The sequence below is a fragment of the Salvelinus namaycush genome, chromosome 21 (assembly GCF_016432855.1).
Source record: "Salvelinus namaycush isolate Seneca chromosome 21, SaNama_1.0, whole genome shotgun sequence".
NCBI lineage: Eukaryota > Metazoa > Chordata > Actinopteri > Salmoniformes > Salmonidae > Salvelinus > Salvelinus namaycush.
Genome location: NC_052327.1, coordinates 16914756 through 16936106, shown reverse-complemented (window position 1 = coordinate 16936106; position 21351 = coordinate 16914756). Strand labels below are relative to the sequence as shown.

At 42.8% G+C, this 21351-nt stretch overlaps 1 protein-coding gene across 1 annotated transcript in view; it reads right to left on the bottom strand.

The window, feature by feature from the left end:
- LOC120066137 (non-muscle caldesmon-like) overlaps positions 1-20200 on the bottom strand; it is a 58098-nt gene extending 37898 nt beyond the window's left edge. Inside the window, exons 1-2 of the mRNA XM_039017279.1 lie at positions 19903-20200; positions 6167-6319 (exon numbers count right to left, since the gene is read on the bottom strand). Of these exons, the coding sequence (XP_038873207.1) occupies positions 6167-6319; positions 19903-19961 (212 nt within the window). The 5' untranslated portion in view covers positions 19962-20200. The remainder of the gene's footprint in view (positions 1-6166; positions 6320-19902) is intronic.
- Between the last annotated feature and the right edge of the window lie 1151 nt (positions 20201-21351).

The following is a 21351-nucleotide window of genomic DNA, read 5'->3' as shown; positions in this document are numbered from 1 at the left end:
CCTAGCGAGTGCTGGGGATGGATAACAGGATGAGAGGTGTAAATGAGGACTGGAGCTGCTGAGCCCATCAATTAACACCAACAGGACCAGATCAAACACACAATGCAGGAAAACAGCTGGAACAGCCATCTGTAGACTCTGGTGTTATTTCTGTATGTATGCGTCTATATGTGGTGTGTGTGTGTGTGTGTGTGTGTGTGTGTGTGTGTGTGTGTGTGTGTGTGTGTGTGTGTGTGTGTGTGTGTGTGTGTGTGGTGTGGTGTGTTTTTATTTCCACCCACACCTCATCACTCCTATCCCAACCAAAGTGTGTGTGTGTGGTGAACCCCCCCTCCCCCCAACACACAGACACACACACACACTCACACTTGGGTTGGGAGAGGAGTGATGAGGTGTGGGTGGAAATTTAAAAAAACAATAACTGAGATTGCTACAGCTGAACACTGAATCAGCCCTGGGTTATTTTAGTACAGAGGCTAATCTTAATGGTGATACCAGGGGATAGAGAGTCAAACAGACAAGGGGCTTATGAGGACAACAGGCCCTGCGGGGACCCAGAGACAACACAGCTGGACAAATGAACTGGCACCTGGGAGTCGAGAGCCGCTACCTTCCGTCAACCAACATTAAATTAAGTGATTTCTGTAATGAGCGCTTAAGAGCCAGTATAAACAAGGGCTTAGACTAACTGCAGGGAGAGAGGTGGAGCCCAATGTGAGGGCCATGGTAGGCAATCTTGTGGGGGCCATGGTAAGCAATCTTCTGGGGGCCATGGTAGGCAATCTTGTGGGGGCCATGGTAGGCAATCTTGTGGGGGCCATGGTAGGCAATCTTGTGGGGGCCATGGTGGATAATCTTGTGGGGGCCATGGTAGGCAATCTTGTGGGGGCCATGGTAAGCAATCTTGTGGGGGCCATGGTAGGCAATCTTGTGGGGACCATGGTAGGCAATCTTGTGGGGGCCATGGTGGATAATCTTGTGGGGGCCATGGTAGGCAATCTTGTGGGGGCCATGGTAGATAATCTTGTGGGGGCCATGGTAGATAATCTTGTGGGGGCCATGGTGGATAGGCAGTGGGTGGGGAGCCTAAATGGTGATAAAAGTGGATAAGGCTGTGAATTTTACCGTCATCTCCTCTTTGAGAACCAATTAACAGGGCAAGAATGCTATGCAATCAGTATAAATGTACATATCAGCATTTTATTTTGTGAGCTATTAATTTCTATCAAAGTATTGAAATGGTGGAAAAGCTCAAAAATCCAGATGTCCTACATTTTTGAAGATCCATTTTTTTTAAGTGCTCAGGGGGGAGCTGTCCTCGTGTTCCCCCAGGTTGCTCAATATTGACATGGCTGTGGTCCAGACGAAACAGAAAATATGTTAACTACCCTTTCATCACCACACAGCCATTTTGTCCTCACCACAACACCTGCTGAATAAACACTGGGTTTTTCTTATGTTAGTTACAAAAAGACAGCAGTCACCTCACGATATCTACCTCTAGAGTCTAGACTAACAATGTGTTGATTTCTTTTCTTATAACGCGACTGCAGTCACTGCACGGTACTTGCCTCTAGACCAATACTGTGTTGCTTTTCATACAACACGACCACAGGACATTTAGTAGTTATTTTTCATTGTGCAAACTTCACAGGGGTCTCCCCAGGTTAGTCCAAACATCTGCATCTGGCTGAAAGACTCCATGAACCTTCTATCAATTACCAGAACGAGTGATTAACAGATTAGCAGCGCACCTCTTTCTCCCTATCCCTCTACTTCTTTATTCTCTCTATCCCCCATTCATTAAAACAGCCCTGTAATGAAAGTCTGTTTCATCTTGGCAGGAGCTGGCTGAATGGAATGCTCCCACTAGGCATTCCAATGTTGATTAAACAGGTTAGCTACTAAAGTAAATTGATGTTTCCAGATGGCAGGTTATATATATTATCAGAAATAATGGGCAGTAATTGTGGTGGTGTGATTTTTCAGGTGTTTAGTCATGTATATGTTGTTTAGATGTTATGAAGTGGTTCGTTCTGGCACCAAAGACACTACCCTATAAAGGCTACAGGCACCTGTTGGAGAGGAATGTTTATGCAATGGCTCTGACATGTCATGATACTGTGATGACTCTGAAAACAACGAGAAAGGAAGCAGGTCTGAATCTGAGCTGGTAATTACGTTGTTGAGAGAGCAGCACGCGAGTGTCAACGACACAGAGATTGAATAACAGTAAACCCCAAACCAATCTTGACAGTTGTCTTGAAGTTTGATCTCTCTGAACTATTATGACCCTTGGGGACAAAGAGGAAATTTACATGCTGACCAGACCGCACGCGTAGTGTGCGTTGCAAAATAAATGCACATCTACATGTTATTCAATCATTGCACCCACACTGCTCACACTCCTCATTGGTTTTTAGGAGCATATGTTGATTTATTTTTTATTTAACTAGGCAAGTCAGTTAAGAAAAATATATTATTTACCATGACGGCCTAGGAACAGTGGGTTAACTGCCTTGTTCAGGGGCAGAATGGAAATATTTTTACCTTGTCAGCTCAGGAATTTGATCCAGCTACCTGCCGCCCCGAATATACCCACGTGTCATCTCCTCATTGGTTTTTAGGAGCATATACCCATGTGGGTGGTTGAAAGATGAACTGTGGTCCACACTCCAGTCTAGTACGTTGTGGTAATGCACCTTAAATTTGGTTGCCAACCGCCATCTAAAGACCAAAGAAGAGGAAGCCTGAAGGAGGAGCGATTACTAGAAAACTAACTTTTACCCTTTTATCTGTGGATTAATTGTCGGAGTAGAGGACCTTGTGCATTTCAGGTAAAATAACATCCCAATGTTTATATTACATGACTAATTATATTAGTATTTCAACCTACGTGTCCTGATCGCGTCTGGTGTGGGGGGACAAATCAACATGCGCGTGATGGCGCATGCGGATTCATGCGTGTGTGCGGTCCGGTTAAGGTTACTTGTGTAACCCCGGTTCTCTGATATTATGAGTGAGATACTGTATCTCACAGTGGGATTCACCAGAATCTCTAACTAGCTCCAAGAACCAATAATACACGTCTGTCGGAGACAGACAGATCAAGTGGTGAATGAGGGAGCCTCTCCCCTCATACTAAAGAGCCACTCTCCCACACTGTGCTCCTTCCCAAGCATGCAAAACTTCTTCACACTCTTGTGAGTAGGAAAATATGGTGAAATATCTCACTCATATATCAAAGAACCAGGGTTACGCAAGTAACTTTATGTTCTCTTTCAAATATTTGTTTCAATAGCTCACAGTGGGATACGGCCAACTCCTGTATAGCACATACTCTACGAATCCCGGCAGTCCCACAAAATAAACCCTCAGAGGCCCCGATACTGAGGGCAGTATGTGCCAATGAAGGTGCAGTTATGTCTAGTCGGTAGAACCTCATAAAAGTATGAGGGGATGCCAAACAAGCCACATCACAAATCTCCTTTAAGGAGATGCCCTTGAACAATGCCCAAGAGATAGCCATACCTCTGTTGGAGTGAGCCCTCAGGCCCTCCTGTAGCTGCTATTATTGGCCAATATAATAGTTTCCACAATCCAATGTGACAACCGTTGACGAGAGAGGGGCCTCCCCTTGCAGGGAGTTGCCCAGAACACAAGGGTTGGTCGCGCTTGTGCATTGCTCTCGTCCTATCCAAGTAAATGCACAGTGCACGTACTGGACACGAACGGAGGAGCCACTCCTCTTCTGTAGAAGGGAAAGGCAGCAGGTGGAAGCTCCAAGGTGAGGCAATTGTAATTGCCACTGACCTTAGATAAAAATACGAAGTTGGGCAACAAGGTTAAATCCCAGGGCAAACTGTGTCACGAATGTTGAACTGACAGTGCATGTAGTTCAGTCACTTGCATTGCGGACCTAATCACGACCATTAAAGCGGTCTTAAAGGAGAGATATTTCTCCACACTTTCCAGAGGTCAAAAGGCTGCTGTGAAATAGCTTCAAGCTCAATAGACAAGTTCATGACGGGACTAAAGATTTAGGATCTGGACATAAGCAACACACCCCCTTCATGAAACGACATAACAAGGGGTGTTTTCCCACCTTGTCCTTGTTTAAGCCTATATGACAGGCCAAGATAGTGGCTGGAAAGACAGCCTTCCCTCAGTCCAAAAGGTCCTGCAGGAAGCATAACACCTCAGTTAGAGAGCACAGGGAAAGGGGGATAGTAGTCAGTTGTACAACTAAATGCATTCAACAGAAATGTGTCTTTCGCATTTAACTCACACCCTCTGAATCAGAGAACTGCGGGGGGCTGCCTTAATCAACATTAGCAGGTTAACTGCCTTGCTCAGAATGACATATTTTTTTGATATATTATTAAGATATATATTTTTTACTCAAGTATGACAATTGGGTACTTTTCAAAACTTTCCTTTCGGTAAAGTCACCCACCACAAAAGACGAAAAAACTTGCGCTCGGCAGCTTAACCTCAACGGCAAACCTGTTAACAGTTAAACAGAAAAACAGATCAAGTAATGCTGAGGAGAGCTAGAGTAGAACTCTTCTGTGAGGAAGAGAGGTGAGAATGATCAGAGGGCGGGAGAGTGGCTCTTTAGTAAGAGGGGAGGGGCTCCCTCATTCGCCACTCAACCTGTTTGTCTCTGACATACGTGTTTGATTGGTTCTTCGAGCTACTTAGAGATTCTTGTGAATGCCAGAGTAAAATATCAAAATGAATAACTGAAAGAGAACAGTGCGTGCTTGAAAAGGTTTTGAAATCTTCCAATGCCTGTTTTATGATCAAGCAACAATTACACGTCAAGTCATTAACTAAACCAAATCAAATTGTATTTCTCACATGCGGCGAATACAACAGGTACTTTGCTTACTTACAAGCTCTTAACCAACAATGTTTTAAGAAGTTAAGAAAAACGTAAAAAATAAATAAATAGATGAATAAAAAATATATATATCGTAGAAACAAAAAGTTACAAATAATTTAACAGCAGCAGTGAAATAACAATTGCAATAGCGAGGTTATATACAGGGGGTACCAGTACAGAGTCAATGTGTGGGGGCACCGGTTAGTCGAGGTAATTGAGGTAATATGTACACGTAGGTAGAGCTAAAGTGACCCGGTTTAGAAAGTTTTAGAAACGTAGAGCCATTGACATGATCAGCTGTTTTACTCTCTCTTCTCCCCACTTGGAGAAGGTGTTGGAGAGAGTCTGTAATTCCATCTGTGAGATTAAAAGTGGCAGTTATGCTAAGGGCCATGACATAGTAGTCATTTTTCAAGACACTTTGTAGTAAACATTCTTCTGAGATGCTGTAATGGGAAGGCAGCTGTGTGTCCTTCTTCACACGGAGAGAGTGAAGGAATGAGTACGGGAGAGAGAGAGAGAAAAGAGAGAGAATGAACAAGTAGGGGAGAGAGAGCTAGAGAAAGGGAGGAAGAGAGAATGGGGTAGAGAGAGGAGAGAGAGGGAGAGAGAGGGATTAAGAGGAGATGTGGAGATTAATGGCTTTTCCCAAAGAAAATATTTATTTGTTGTAACCACGCATCCTCAGGATTGTGGAGCAGATCCATAAACAACTGAATGTATGGCAAACAGGGGGAACTAACCGTCCCAGTAGCACTCCCATGATTTGATAGACTGAGGCATCCACAGCTGGAAAGTCTGACAAACACCCCTTAATATAAATCATTGCATCAGTACAATCCAAAACATACTGTAATAAAGACACTGTAGTTTAGATTTGAGAGATGGGACATGACTGAGCGGGTGAATGAGTAATGTTTGGGACAGGAAATGAGTCATCTCAAATTACTGATCTAATATAGGTTCAATAACTCCATTATCATCTTGGATGAGTCAAAGTAAAAGTACACTCTTAGAAAAAAAGAGTTCCAAAAGAGTTCCTCCGCTGTCCCTATAGGAGAACCCTTTTTGGCTCCAGGTAGAACCCTTCTAGGTTCCTTGTAGAACCCTCTGTGGAAAGGGTTCTACATGGAACACAAAAGGGTTCTACCTGGAACCAAAAGCGTTCTACCTGGAATCAAATAGGGTTCTTCAAAGGGTTCTTTTATGGGGACAGCCAAGGAACCCTTTTAGGTTCTAGATGGCACCTTTTTTCTAAGACTGTAATTGGGTACTTACAGGCCGTCCTCAGCCAGTACCACATTGTCCAGTGAAGGGCCTCCAGGGTCCGAGGTGCTGCTGCTGCCCATACTGCGGAAGGACTCCCGGGCCCTGCGCCGACGCTCTCGCTCCACTTCCTCTGCATCCTCAACGCTCCTTTGGGTGGTGATTCTGTGGAGAGCCGGAGAGAAGCATTGTTTAAAGCTATAGTCTGAGATTTGAAAAACAACAAAATGGGTCCTTGCCACTTGTTTCGGTATACTTCTGAGATATGGGACTAGGGAACAAATGTAATAAATAATTGAAATGACCATTGAACAGCTTTCAAAATCACAGACTGTAGCTTTAGAACCTAAATAAGGAACTGTTTTTAGCACCGTGTGTCTTTGAGCGTTATATTTATAGCTGACATGGATTCCCTGAGCCATCATCCTGGGCTCGGCCTGGGCTCTCCCAAGAAGATGTTTTTAAAACAATGCCTAATCCCTCCGCTAAGCCCAGCGTTCAGCTCGCCACGGATGAGATTCTCCCACCCACTACAGCATACCCCTCACCAGTAAACATGCACACACATGTGGCTGTCCTTATGTTTGCATTTTACTGCAGCAACATATTTATCACAACAGTTTATTCCCCTTTCTCCACGGCAGAACAAACCAAACTCCCCATGGGACGCAAAAAGGGTTTAAAGTTCACCCTCGCTGATTTAGACATTTAGACATTGCCTGGAAGTGCATGCCACCTATTTTTCTGTGATTATGATGAGCAGATACTACAGCACGTATAGACGTGTCTGCTGTGCTGTATGTCTCTGTTGTTTAGCGAAGGGACCATGGTATTAGCCTCAGGGTGAATACACACACACGCAAACATACATTTGTATTAGCCTGAGGGTGAATGCAGGAAGACTGGTGGTTAATAGGTTCCATCTGTGTGCCAGGGTGTCAGATGACAGCACGTACATCCATTTGGCTTCTGGATCAATTAAGGCAGGCTCAGGTCACTAATAGGGCCCTAATGTGTCCCAGACCCCAGGTCCTGTGTGTGTGTGTGTGTGTGTGTGTGTGTGTGTGTGTGTGTGTGTGTGTGTGTGTGTGTGTGTGTGCGTGTTGTTACCACCACCTGAGACCATCAACCCATCTGTTTCAGTGACTCTCCATTTTACAACACCCCCTATAAAGAACCATGTAGGTGGGATGGTCTGTAAAATCAGCCCCCCACCACCCATTAGTAATTTTCGGTTACAAGCAATAGCATCAGCTTCGTTCCCTCATTCCCCTCTCCTCCCTTTGCCTTCAGGCATTTTCGCTGAGCAGTTACGGTCAGCGTGAGTAGGTAGGAGAGAGAGAGGCCAGGGGAGAATGACATGACCAAGTGCCCAAAACCACTGAGTTGTGAATCAGGAAGATATTTAAGATTTCACAAAGGCGATTTCACAGTATAGCACATTTGACACATCAGTTATGAGGTAAAATATCATTTGTATGAGTTTGTCTCCAATTTTTTTGGGACACAACCATTGTGGAGACAAGGACGCAAGCACACCCAGTTGGTATGGTAGTAGTGGACGTGGCAGGACCAAGACTCTCTGACTTAACTTTTACACCCTCTTATTATTTTTCCTTTAATCAGCATTATGGGATTATCTCATTCTTGGCACAAGTCAAACGTCTGACTCAGATGATGATGTAATTCATCTTTTGGTGTCTGGATTATAGATGGCCTTTCTTTCTTTGTCATCCTCTTTCAGTCATTGAATCTGTTCTCGTTTAAACCTAATCTAAGTGACCCATTTTCTCACTCCATCTTTTAGATCTGTAACCGATCTGTAATAGCTTTATTTCCATGAACTCACTCACAGTAGTGAGAAAAGACACTCCAAAGAATATGGTTTACAGAATCTGGTTTACATTGGGGCTTATGTTGCCTTTCCTGACAATTGTAACAATGTCTAAGCTCGACTTCCTCTGAATAACGTTCAAAAGCAACAGCCGCAGGGCCAAGGAGCCAAACTCCGACAGTGAGACTGTTGAGGGAATGTTTTTAGGGCGGTTTTTGCCCCTTTGTAAATTCACACCAGAGCAAGCCTGAGCATGCCACTCCTGTCGCCACACAAAACTGAAGACAAACAGGCAAATGCCTCTCCAGAGCAGATGGGTCAGTGTTGTGTGTCACAGGTGAGTGTGAATAGCAGAGTTACTGGAGTGGGAACGGTTTCAGTATGATATGTTAGATTAATGAATAAAGACAGACACGAATGTCAAGTTCAAAAGCCATGTTCATGTAAGTACCTACATGCAGGGTCTGGATAACAGAACAGCTAGCCGATTACCTATCAACTATATCCCTTAACATCATCCTTTTCAATAGAAAGTGCAAACGTAACAACAACATTAAGTTCTTCACTGGTATGCAATAACAAATGGAAAGGCATTGCATTTTATTTCCACTTCAGTTGTCATCTTTCTTTTTTTAATTAATCAACTCTCATAATAGAAAACAGTTTAACACAATCACTTGCTTACAAAATCATAGGCAATACACACCCTATGCAAACAGAGTGACGGAGCGTCGTAGACACTGCACAAAAGTACGTAGGACTTGTGTCATTTTGTAAAGTGTGTAGCGACCTTAAAACTTCTTATGGCTTGAGGGCAGTATTTTTACATCTGGATGAGAAGCGTGCCCAAAGTAAAAGTAGGATATGCATATAATTGGTAGATTTGGATAGAAAACACTATAATTTCCAAAACTGTTAAAATAGTGTCTGTGTATAACAGAACTGATATGGCAGGCGAAAACCTGAGAAAAATCCATCCAGGAAGTGGGATTTTTTTGATGTGGGTATTTTCAATTGAATGCCTATAGAGTATCTAATGGGTTAGGACCCAGATTGCAGTTCCTATGGCTTCCACTAGATGTCAATAGTCTTTAGACATTGTTTCAGACTTGTTTTCTGAAAAATGAAGAAGAATGAGACCTTTCTGTCAGTGGACTGTAGAATCATGCAGTGCTGGTTTGCGCGCGTGACCGAGTTTGCGCCTTTCGTTGTTTTTCCTTTCTATTGAATATGCTATTGTCTGGTTGAAATATTATTGATTATTTAGACAATTGACAACCTGAGGATTAATTATAAACATCGTTTGACATGTTTTGACGAACTTTACCGGTACTATTAGGATGTATTCGTCTGCATGTTTTGTCGCCTTTGAGCAAGTGGATGACTGAACAAAACGCGCCAACAAAACTTTTTGGGGATATAAAGAGTTTTTGGGATATAAAGAGGGACTTATATGCATATCCTAGCTTCTGGGCCTGAGTAACAGGCAGTTTACTTTGAGCATGCTTTTCATCCGGATGTCAAAATACTGGCCCTACCCTAGAGAAGTTAATCTCCTGCACCGCAGCCTCGTGTTTGGATAGCAGTCGTCCAGCAGTCGTTGTAGAGGCTCACAGACTGCTGACAGTTGTGGCATGAACAAGATAGTATTCAAAGCTGATAAGATGCTGCTCTCCTTTTGCATCAGTCGGGTTTGGCATAATGAGGATCACTCTTACTTTCTCTTTGTCTGGCTGCAGGGCTTTGGCTGAGAGAATGTGGCAATGGAAGTGTCTTTCACTTTGAATTATAGTTTCTAGAAGGCCAAGGCGCACCTTAACTGGTCAGTGTCACGGATCCCCCCAGTACTAATGCTCATTCTGTTCACCAGATCCGGAGGTCTACGTCACTGGCTTTCTAGGCTTTACTGAACAGGATTCATTATCATCAATCCCGGACTGTCTTGTCTGATTACACACACCTGGTTCCCATTTCCCCTGATTAGTATGTTATATACAGTATGTGCCCTCTGTTCCCTCTGTCTTTGTCGGTTATTGTTCCCATGTCCGTTGGTGGTGTGAGTACCTATGCGTTGGTGAAGCTGTTATGCTGCATGCTTTATATATTTTGTATTACGGGTATCGTCCCATATTGTTCAACAAGGTTTACCCTCACTCTTTTGTTTGGGTACAGCCCAGTGTTTTTGTATACGTGTTTGTTTTGGGTGTATTAAAAACCCCTATTGTGTATTCCTGCGCCTGTCTCCAAATCCTTTATACCAGCGTGACAGTTGGCAGTGCTCTATCAGTGCTAGAAGCTTCACATCTTGGTTGCATTCTGCTTGTTCGTCGTGTCACTGTAGCCTACAATCAGGATATCATCAGCGACTGGTTCAATGGCTTTGAGCCAGTAACTTGTGCTGCTTGCGTTGATATACCTCAGGCACCACAACAAACAGGAGCTTGAGCCAGCGTTTCCGACTCCAAGGGGTCCAGAAGGTATTCATGAAGCTACTTTCTTCGTCCAGCTTGCATTGCAGGAAAGCATTTCGGTGTGTCCAGTTTGATGTCAAGTAATCTGTTATGTTAACTATCCAGAAGGGAGTGCAATAGGGCTCTGTTCTTGGACTAATGTTGTTTATTACCTATTTTTTTAACCTTTTTAACTAGGCAAGTCAGTTAAGAACAAATTCTTATTTACAATGACGGCCTACCAGGGAACAGTGGGTTAACAACAGATTTTTACCTTGTCAGCTCAGGGATTTGATCCTGGAACCTTTTGCTTACTGGCTCAACACTCTAACCACTAGGCTACCTGCCACCCCTATATCTATATTAATATTGTTGATAGAATTGTGTCAAATGCTAATTTTATGCTAATGACACAGTTGTTGTGCTTCATTACTGAATGAGGCCTTTGAAGAACTGCAGTCTGCCTTTGGTATTGTCCAGACTCAGCTCTGTCAGATGAAATTGCTTTCAATTAGTTTGAAGCTAGGTTAAACACTATGGTGGAAAATTAAGTGGTGGTCTGTGAATGTTTTGACCCCTAGTTGCGCCACACTTTCCCAAACCATCTTGCTGTTCATTGTGTAAATTGATGTTTTAAAAACTGTATTGCTTTGTTTTTTATGTTGTAAATGTGTATGCAACTTTGTGTACCGTGTACGCAACATTTGTGGTCAGGTCTCTCTTGTAAAAGAGATTGTTAATCTCAATGAGACTAACCTTGTAAAATAAAGGTACAATTTTTTTTTTTAGGTTTTGGAGATTGATTGTTTACTGCCACGGCGATGGAATAGGAGATATCTTTGCCTTCAGTCAACGAGGTAAGTGGTGATGCTAGCTAGCCAGCTAACAACAAGGTGATCACTATGCTGTGGTGTATTTAACATTAGCATTAGACAACGGTGTTTCTTTGAATATGGAATGTAACTAAACCTATACTGTACATAGCTACAAAAATAACAAGTGCGTGGCTTTCGAGCCACTTCTGATCCCATGTTTTAGTATGATATGTTAGAATAATTAATTAAAACAGACATGAAGGTCAAGTTCAATAGTCATGTTCAAGTATTGTACAAGTCCCTACATGCGGGGTCTGGATAACAAAACAGCTAGTTGATTACCTATTAACTAGACCCCGTAACAGGAACTGCCAGAGGGCTTTAACCCCTCCTGGAGCATAGGCCACCAACAACCTTAACCCGCAGAGCAAAATGTGAACCCCTCTGGTAATTCATTCCCTAATTTCTGACTCCCATGTTAGGTTTGACACCTGCCTGTTAAAGAATCAGACTGGCCACCCAGAGACCACAGAGATCAGAGGAGGACAGGAACATATATTCCTGCTGTTGTGTAGAATTTGTACATAAACACACCGTTTGCTTGACCGTTGTAAGTAGTAAAGTAATACTTGACTACAGATGCATTAGGTAACAAAGTAAGCATTTCACAAACAAAGTTGTTATTAGCGTAAATTAGAAAGGTTAATAGCACATGTTTAACAAAATAAGTTACGTTGTTTACTCGCTGAATTACTAAATAATAAAATCCCCTGATAAAAGACAGACAGACAGACACTGAGGAGGGGGTGCTGGGAAACCTTTCCATAATGATCTCATGGTTGTCATGAAACAAGTTAGAACAGTTACTGTGTGGAGGCCATTATATCAGCTAGACACAAAATCATGTTGTTGACGATACTGAAGAGATTCATTTTCCAAGAAGTGGTTAAACAAGTTACGAAATGAGAGGAGCACAGCGAATTTACTACATCTGGGAACCCAGATGACTCGGTGGTGCACCACGCAAACAAGGCAAGCAGGTCCGAGCACCGCAAATCCATTAGGGGTGCAGAAAGACAATACAGACTCAAACTTGAATTGATGTTCGACAACTCAGACTCATGTTACATGTGGCAAGGACTACAGACTATCACAGACTACAAAGGAAAATCCAGCTGTGAGGTTCCTACCGAAGCCTCCCTCCCAGACGAGCTTAACACATTCTACGCTAGCTTCGAGGCAGAAAATACCAATCCATCCAGGAAGACTCTCGCTGCACTGGACAACCAGGTGTTTTCGCTCTCCAAGGCTGATGTGAGGAAAACTCTCAAAAGAGTGAATACTCACAAACCCACTGGCCCAGTTGGCATCCCTGGTCGTGTCCTCAGAGTGTGTGCTGACTAGCTGGCGGGCGTCTTCTTTGCGGGCATCTTCTTGAACATATTCAACCTGTCCCTGTCCCAGGCTCTTGTCCCCTACTGCTTTAAGGAGACCACCATCATCCCGGTGTCCAAGAAAAACAAGGTGACATGCCCAAATGACTAGCACCCCGTCGCGCTCACCTCGGTCATCATGAAGTGCTTTGAGAGGCTGGTCATGGCCCACATTAATGCCAGGATGCCAGCCACACTAGACCCACTCCAATTTTCCTACCTCTCCAGCAAATCCACGGAATATGCCATTTCCATCGCTATTCACACGGTTTTTAACACATCTGGACAAGAGGAAAACCTATGTGAGAATGCTGGTCATTGACTACAGTTCAGTATCCAACATTATTGTTCCCTCCAAGCTCAGAGCCCTGGGTCTGGACACCACCCTCTGCAATTGGACCCTGGACTCCCTGACAGGCAGACCATAGGCCGTGAGAAATGGCAACAACACCTCCTCCACACTGACTATTAATATCAGAGCCCCCCAGGGGTGTGTCTTCAGTCCTCTGCTGTACTCTCTGTTCACCCATGACTGCATGCCTTTGCATGACCCCAACTCCATCATCAAGTTTTCTGATGACACCACGGTTGTAGGCATGATAACCAAACGACGAGTCAGCCTACAGGGAGGAGGTAAGTTTACTGCCATTGTGGTGTCAGGACAACAAACTCTTCTTCGACGTCAGCAAAACAAAGCAGTTGATTGTTGACTTCAGGAAGCAGAGGAGGGAACATGCCCCGATCCATATCAATGGGACTGTAGTAGAGAGAGTCACGAGTTTCAAGTTCCTTGGCATCCACATCACCACAACACCACCACTCTTGTCAAGAGGGTGCAACAGTGTCTCTACTTCCTAAGGCGGCTGAAGAAATTCGGCATGCCACCCCGGGTTCTCTCCAAATACTGCTGCTGCACCATCGAGAGCATCCTGACCGGTTGCAACATGGCCTGGTACGGGAATTGCTCCATCCACGACCGTAATGCCCTCCAGCGGGTGGTGAAGACAGCCCAGTACATCACTGGGACCATGCTTCCACCCACCCAGGGCATCTACTTGAAACAATGCCTGAGGAAAGCACGCAGCATCAACAAGGACCCCACGCACCCCACGCACCCCAGCCACAAGCTGTTCTCTCCCTTACCGTCGGGCAAAAGGTGACGGAGCATGAGGTCGTATACCAAGAGGCTCAGAGACAGTTCCTATCTACAAGCCATAAGACTACTGAACACTTGAACTGGACTGACCACCTGCTCTGATTCTCCTCACCTTAGCACGCACCACAACTGTTGCTACCAGACTCTTATTATACTGCTCAATTGATACATTTGCCCCCATCCCCCCTTCCCCAATATTCGTGTAAATATTGTATTTTAAATTGTGTGTTCCTGTATTCCTGTATTCTATTATAATGTAATTTACTTTGTTCGTACTCTTATTTGGTCAAAAGTTTGGACGGACCTACTCATTCAAGGGTTTTTCTTTCTTTTTTACTATTTTCTACATTGTATCAATGTACATTGTATCAACATCAATACAATGCAATAACACATATGGAATCATGTAATAACCAAAAAAAGTGTTAATGAGTTTGAGACATTCAGTTGTGCTGTGACAAGATAGGGGTGGTATACAGAAGATAGCTCTATTTGGTAAAAGACCAAGTCCATATTATGGCAAGAACAGCTCAAATAAGCAAAGAGAAAGAACAGTCCATCATTACTTTAAGACATGGAGGTCAGTCAATCAGGGAACAATTCAAGAACTTTGAAAGTTTCTTCAAGTGCAGTCACAAAAACCATCAAGCGCTGTGATGAAACTGGCTCTCATGAGGACCGCCACAGGAAAGAAACACCCAGAGTTACCTCTGCTGCAGAGGATACATTAATTCGAGTTACCAGCCTCAGAAATTACAGTCCAAATAAATGCTTCACAGAGTTCAAGTAAAAGACACATCTCAACATCAACTGTTCAGAGACTGTGTGAATCAGGCCTTCGTGGTTGAATTGCGGCAAAGAAACCACTACTAAAGGACACCAATAAGAAGAAGATACTTGCTTGGGCCAAGAAACACAAGCAATGGATATTTGACCGGTGGAAATCTGTCCTTTGGTCTGATGAGTCCAAAATGTGAGATATTTGGTTCCAACCGCCGTGTCTTTGTGAGAGACGCAGAGTAGGTGAAAGGATGATCTTTGCATGTGTGGTTCCCACCATCAAGCCTGGAGGAGGAGGTGTGATGGTGTGGGAGTGCTTTGCTGGTGGCACTGTCTGTGAATATTTAGAATTCAAGGCACACAACCAGCATGGCTACCACAGAATTCTGCAACGATAGGCCATCCCATTTGGTTTGCACTTAGTGGGACTATCATTTTGTTTTCAGCAGGACAATGAACCAACACACCTACAGGCTGTGTAAGGGCTATTTTACAAAGAAGGAGAGTGATGGAGTGCTGCATCAGATGACCTGGGCTCCACAATTACCAGACCTCAACACAATTGAGATGGTTTGGGATGAGTTGGACCGCAGAGTGAAGGAAAAACAGCCAACAAGTGCGCAGCATATGTGGGAACTCCTTCAAGACTGTTGGAAAAACATTCCAGGTGACTACCTCATTCCAGGTGACTACTGTGATGTACTGGATGTAGTCTATCACAGTGCCATGCGTTTTGTCACCAAAGCCCCATATACTACCCACTACTGCAACCTGTATGCTCTCGTTGGCTGGCCCTCACTACATATCAGTTGCGAAACCCACTGGCTCCAGGTCATCTATAATGTCAACTATAATCTTTGCTAGGTAAAGCCCCGCCTTATCTCAGCTCACTGGTCACCATAGAAACACCCACTCGTAGCATGCGCTCCAGCAGGTATATTGCACTGGTCAACGAATTGCAAAAATCTCTGAAGCTGGAGCCTTATATCTCCCTCTCTAACTTTAAGCATCAGCTGTCAGAGCAGCTTACGATCACAGTACCTGTACACAGCCAATCTGTAAATAGCACACCCAACTACCTCATCCCCATATTATTACTTACCCTCTTGCTCTTTTGCACCCCAGTATCTCTACTTGCACGTCATCATCTGCACGTCTATTACTCCAGTATTAATGCTAAATTGTAATTATTTTCGCCTTTATGGCCTATTTATTGCCTACCTCCCCACTCTTCTACATTTACACACCCTGTACATAGATCTTTCTATTTTTTAATTTTTCTTTTCTATTGTGATATTGACAAAGTTTTTTTTATATGTAACTCTGTGTTGTTGTTTTTTTCACACTGCTTTGTTTTATCTTGGCCAGGTCGCAGTTGTAAATGAGAACTTGTTCTCAACTGGCCTACCTGGTTAAATAAATGTGAAATTTAAAAAAATATATAAAGTTTGTTGAGAGAATGCAAAGCTGTCATTACGGCAAAGGGTGTCTACTTTGAAGAATCTAAAATATATTTTGATTTGTTTAACACTTTTTTGGTTACTACACAATTCCATATGTGCTATTTCAAAGTTTTGATGTCTTCACTATTATTCTACAATGTAGAAAATTGTAAAAATAAAAACCCAAACTTTTGACTGGAACTGTATATGCGCACGTAATTTCTCAACTGCATGGAATACCATGATAAAGCTGTCCAATGAGCAGCTCTGGTGAAACCATTTGCATTTCATCTTATCTCACAGTGTGGGATTTGATAGTTTATGTATCTATCAGAGGAGGCGCCCTCACTCGCTCTGTCTCTCTCTCTCACTTCATTCAAAACAGACCAACATGCTTTTCTTGACCCATTCAAATGAATGTTACAACATGAGATAAAACGTGTTTAGAGGCCTCATCTGGTACCTCAAAGAGTGGCGTGTCAATACCGACAAAAACAAACAGAACAAAAATGGAAACAATCTCAGAGAGATCTCTGTGACACAAGCGCAGCTAGCCAAGCTACGCTTATGTCAAGTTATTTTTCTGAGAGGGCAGTTTCATTGCTTAGTGTAAGAGTGCTTTTTACCAATAATAAGACTAAACATTGAGTTTGTTTGGCTTCTAACATCAATATCTCTTTCTCACTTGATAGTAAATCTGAGTCAACATAACATTTAGACAAGATGATGAGGGTTCATGAACAAACTGAAAACCATACTTTCGTTGCGGGGGTGAAAATCTGTAAAAAATGCAAAAACACTTCCAAAAGACTACAAGGGTTTGGCATTGTCAGACACCTTCTAATGATGGGATGGGGATGGGACTCACTTGATAGTATATCAGAGGCAACAGAACCTTTAGACAAGCGGATGAGAGGTTTGGCATAATCAGACACTTTCTAAGGAAGGGATGGGATGGAGGAGTGTCTGTCTGAAGCTGATGTCATCCATCTCTCTCTCCACCATCTGCACTGAGGATTAGCCCAAGTGCTTCTTGGGACACAGCTTTGATGCACTCCCTGGCCTGGCTGTAATGTTTATGACTGTTCCCTAAACACATTGGTTGAAGAGCATTCTACTCCCCTCCTAACGGTTCCCTCACTCAGTGGTGTAAAGTACATAAGTAAAATACTTAAAGTACTACTTAAGTCATTTTTTGGGGGAGTATATCTATTTTACTTTATTATTTATATTTTTGACAACTTTTACTTTTACTCCACTACATTCCTAAAGAAAATATGTACTTTTTACTCCCAGAAATGTTCCCCTACACCCGAAAGTACTACATTTCAAATGCTCAGGCAGGACAGCAATATGGTCCAATTTATGCACCTATCAATATAATGCATTGTCATCCCTACTGCCTCTGAGTATGGGAATGTGTCTCTGTTTGGCATCTGGTTTGCTTAAAATATGGAATTTGATGTATAGCATTTACTTTTACTTTTTACTTTTACTGAAGTATGACAATTGAGTACTTTTTCCACCACTGCCCTCACTTTTAAAAGTTCATGTTCTGTTAACTCATACCCAAAATTCGCAGAATGTCATCAATGTAAAGGAATTTTGGGAACTTTAAACCTAAATACAATGACATGTTTCAAATGTTTGATTTCATGTTGAATTCACATTAGTTGACAACTCAATCAAATGTAAATTAAAACTTGAACTGACATCTGTGCCCAGTGGCACCTCCCCTCATACATTTTGTAGAATTATGTCTACAGTATGATATGTGTAAAAACATCCTAACTCAGAAATGGCAACATCAGAGTAAACAAGAAGGCTAGTAAAAGGTATCACACACACACACGCGCGCACACATACACACAGCCATAATCAGGTTCATCAAAAAGCTGTGGGACGACACCAGTTTGAAACCTGTTATCTTTGGATGTTAATCACATCTTTAACACCGTGTCTCAAGATAAACAGCGTTCTCATTGGCATGTCAAAGCAACTGGCAGAGCATTTTAAAGGGACAAGTGTGTGAGTGTGCGAGAAAATATCGTTTTGGCAGCACTGAAAAAATACCCACAAAAATGTATCTTGTATTCCACACCCTCGGAGCAGCCTAAGCCTCAACTCTCAGCTGTTTGACAAACCACACCTGCTCTGCTCCACCTGAAATCCTCAAGCCTGCCTCTCCTCTCCCATTGACAAAACTGGAAAACTCTGATTACACAATCAAAACAAAAGGATTGTATTTTCATTGAAGACTGAATGCAGCACTCATTCACTCTCTTTCACTTATTCTTTTGTTGATCGTAATGGTTGAAGTGTCTTAAGGTTCCTTTCCCAAACGGTATTCTGTGTTCCTTCAAACTGGGAAGTAAATAAGACTGTTAGTTAATGAGACTGAATTGGTTCTCTTTAGATGGAATCAATGTTATTTTCATGTGTCATGTTATGTCCATTTACAGTCATTTAGCAGATGCTCTTATGCAGAATTGTTTCGTACTGGTCCCCCTTGGGAATGAGAGTTTACAGAGTACCTACACTGTTCTTTCACTACCTGCTTTCTCCCACAGAGCAACGCTGGAGGAATGAAAAAAATAAGGAAAAAGACCTAACATGCCACCACCCATAAGCAGCCTCTTTCACAATCGCGCTGCCCATGTCACCCGTCACTTCTGACACAGCTCACTGCCTGAATTTCCCTCAGCTGCAGTCAGAAGAGAAAGCCTTGGGCACCTCTCTCATAATCTTTCTCTTTATCTCTCTTTTCTTCCCTCTCTCTGTCCCTCCCTCTCTCTCTCTCCACTTCTCTCTCTCTCTCTCCTCCACCACCCTCCAAGCCTCCTAAAGGAACAATAAACAACCCAGTCAGGAGGGCTGATGAAAAGTTCTGTCTCTGGTGACAGAGTGGCGCTCTGCTTCAGTCCCTGTCCAGGTTGTGTCAACAGTGATAAGACCCAGGGCAATGGTCATTGAATAACCCCTCCTGTAATCAGAGCAGCAGGAGAAAGCCCAGGGCCTGTATTTATAAAGCGTCTCAGAATAAGAGTACTGATTTAGGATCAGGTCCCCCCTCTTAGTCATTATGATTTAAAAGACACGTGATTTAAAAGGCAAAACTGATCCTTGATCGGTACTCCTACTCTGAGACGCTTTGTGTATGCTGCTGTGTGATCTGATCTCTGATCTCTGACCCACATCTACAGTACAGTACACTGATCCTTCCCTCTGGTGCCCAATCAGACAAACATGTTTACTAAGGAGAGGCTAGCCAGAACTGGGGATATATGGACACATGGTTTAACATATGGAGAATATTATGCAGTATATCGAACCGTTCAGTGTATTTTTTAATGAAATATGGATTTTAGACAAATTAATGCAGCAGTTTTCTTCAGCCAAGAAAGGCTGTTCTGAGTTAAATGAGGACAGGTTCTGACTCACGTCCATACGTGGAACACCAACTCAGCTGTAATTGAAGACCATTCATAGATTAGTATACAGCATTTGGTCTTGAATTTTCCAGTTGCTTCGTGTGTTTGAGTTGTGTGCTGTTTTGGCCACACAGTACCTGTGTCTCAGTCACAGTAACTATTAACCTGATTGCTGCCTTGTGTTCACAGAACAAAGAGCTTGAGAAAGGGGCTGGAGCTACAACTCAATTTACTCTAGCATGCTGCCTGTAAAATAATATAGCACTATGACTCAATTTACCAGAGTCTAGCATACCTTTTCTTTATCATTTTCTCTAGCTCTTCCCTTCTGATAAACAGCATACTTAACTTTCTTTCTCTATTCAATCTATTTGTACTCCAAAAACTGTATTCATATTTTTACTCACTTCAAGAGGTTCTGCAAACCTTGCTTGCTGGTGTTTCTTCTCGGGATTGCACGTGACATGTCCCTTTCTCCTCTTCTTCCCCTTTTAATCAGATAGAAAATATGACAGTGTAGCTCCTCTTCTTCCTCAGAATAACCTCTCTGTATCTTCCAGTCCTGAGCCCAATGTCCAGCGTGGAGGTTTCTATAAGACAGATTTATGTACTCCTTTTTCACTCATTCACTCTTGGACACACACACAGACACACACACACAGGGATTCCTGTTCTCTTAGATCCTGTCCCCTGCGCAGCCTGTTGAAAATGTGAGGAGCGTTCAGAGCAGCACTCTCTTTCCTCTCACAGAGACAGGCTTTAGTCACTGCCCACCTCCCCTCCTCCTCCTCTCCCTCTCTCCTACATGTGTTTCTCATTGAGTGCTCAGAACGTGGCCCAACATCTTTTTACCTCCCTTCTGCAGGGTCATGTGGCATTCCCTGGGGGAGGTGTAAAACGATAACCCAGACTTCTCTAATCCAGACCCCTAACACCCCCTGTCTCTCTGTCTGTTGCCCAGCCTATGCACTTCCCAGATCTCAAGTTTCACTCAGATTAGATAAGATTAAGAAACACAATAAAGATATAACTATTTGGACACAAACAACACTTAATGGTCCTGGAATTACTAATAATCAATAGCAATATAGAGTAGGTTCTGTTTAATTTGCCAATCATAAAGTAGTAAAAACACTATGATTGAACACATTGTGTTTATCAGATGACTTATATATACGTATATTTGTTATGTGGAATTTGGAGAAGGCTACTGGGCGCACCATGTCATTTCAATGTGGAAATTTGGGTAATATTTGGTTTAGACGTTGATCAATGGGATTTCATCCTTTATGCACACATTCAGAAAGACAGCCAGAAGTTTGTGGAATTCCCAATGTTTTATCACTATGCTTTCAGCCATCTAAAAGCACAACCAAATTAGAATTTGAAAAACTACGTCAGATTTTTGGGTTAGGGTTCGATTCAATCCGAAATTTAAAAGGTCATTTCCGATTGAGACTTATTTACCATGGATGCAGTCTCTGCAAACCCGGGAACATTGCCTTTAAATTTCAATCGTGCTATAGCGCTGATCTTTGGTGACACGAGCCCTTAGTTGTCATCTAAATGTGTTATCACAACACTTTAAACCATTTAAAAGCACAACGAATTTCAAATGGGAATACAATGTCAGATATTGTGTATTAATACAACAACTTAATGTATTATCAATGTGCTTCATCTAATAGCACAACCAAATGACCTGGATTGCAGTTGAGATCACATTAAAAGTAAATAGTGCAAGTGATCAAGGCTGTTCGAGATTCTGCACAGATTACTATAGCAATGTGAAGACCTCCACAGATTTACCGACCTTTGCATGTTATCTTGAAAATGCACACCTTCTATGATTACAT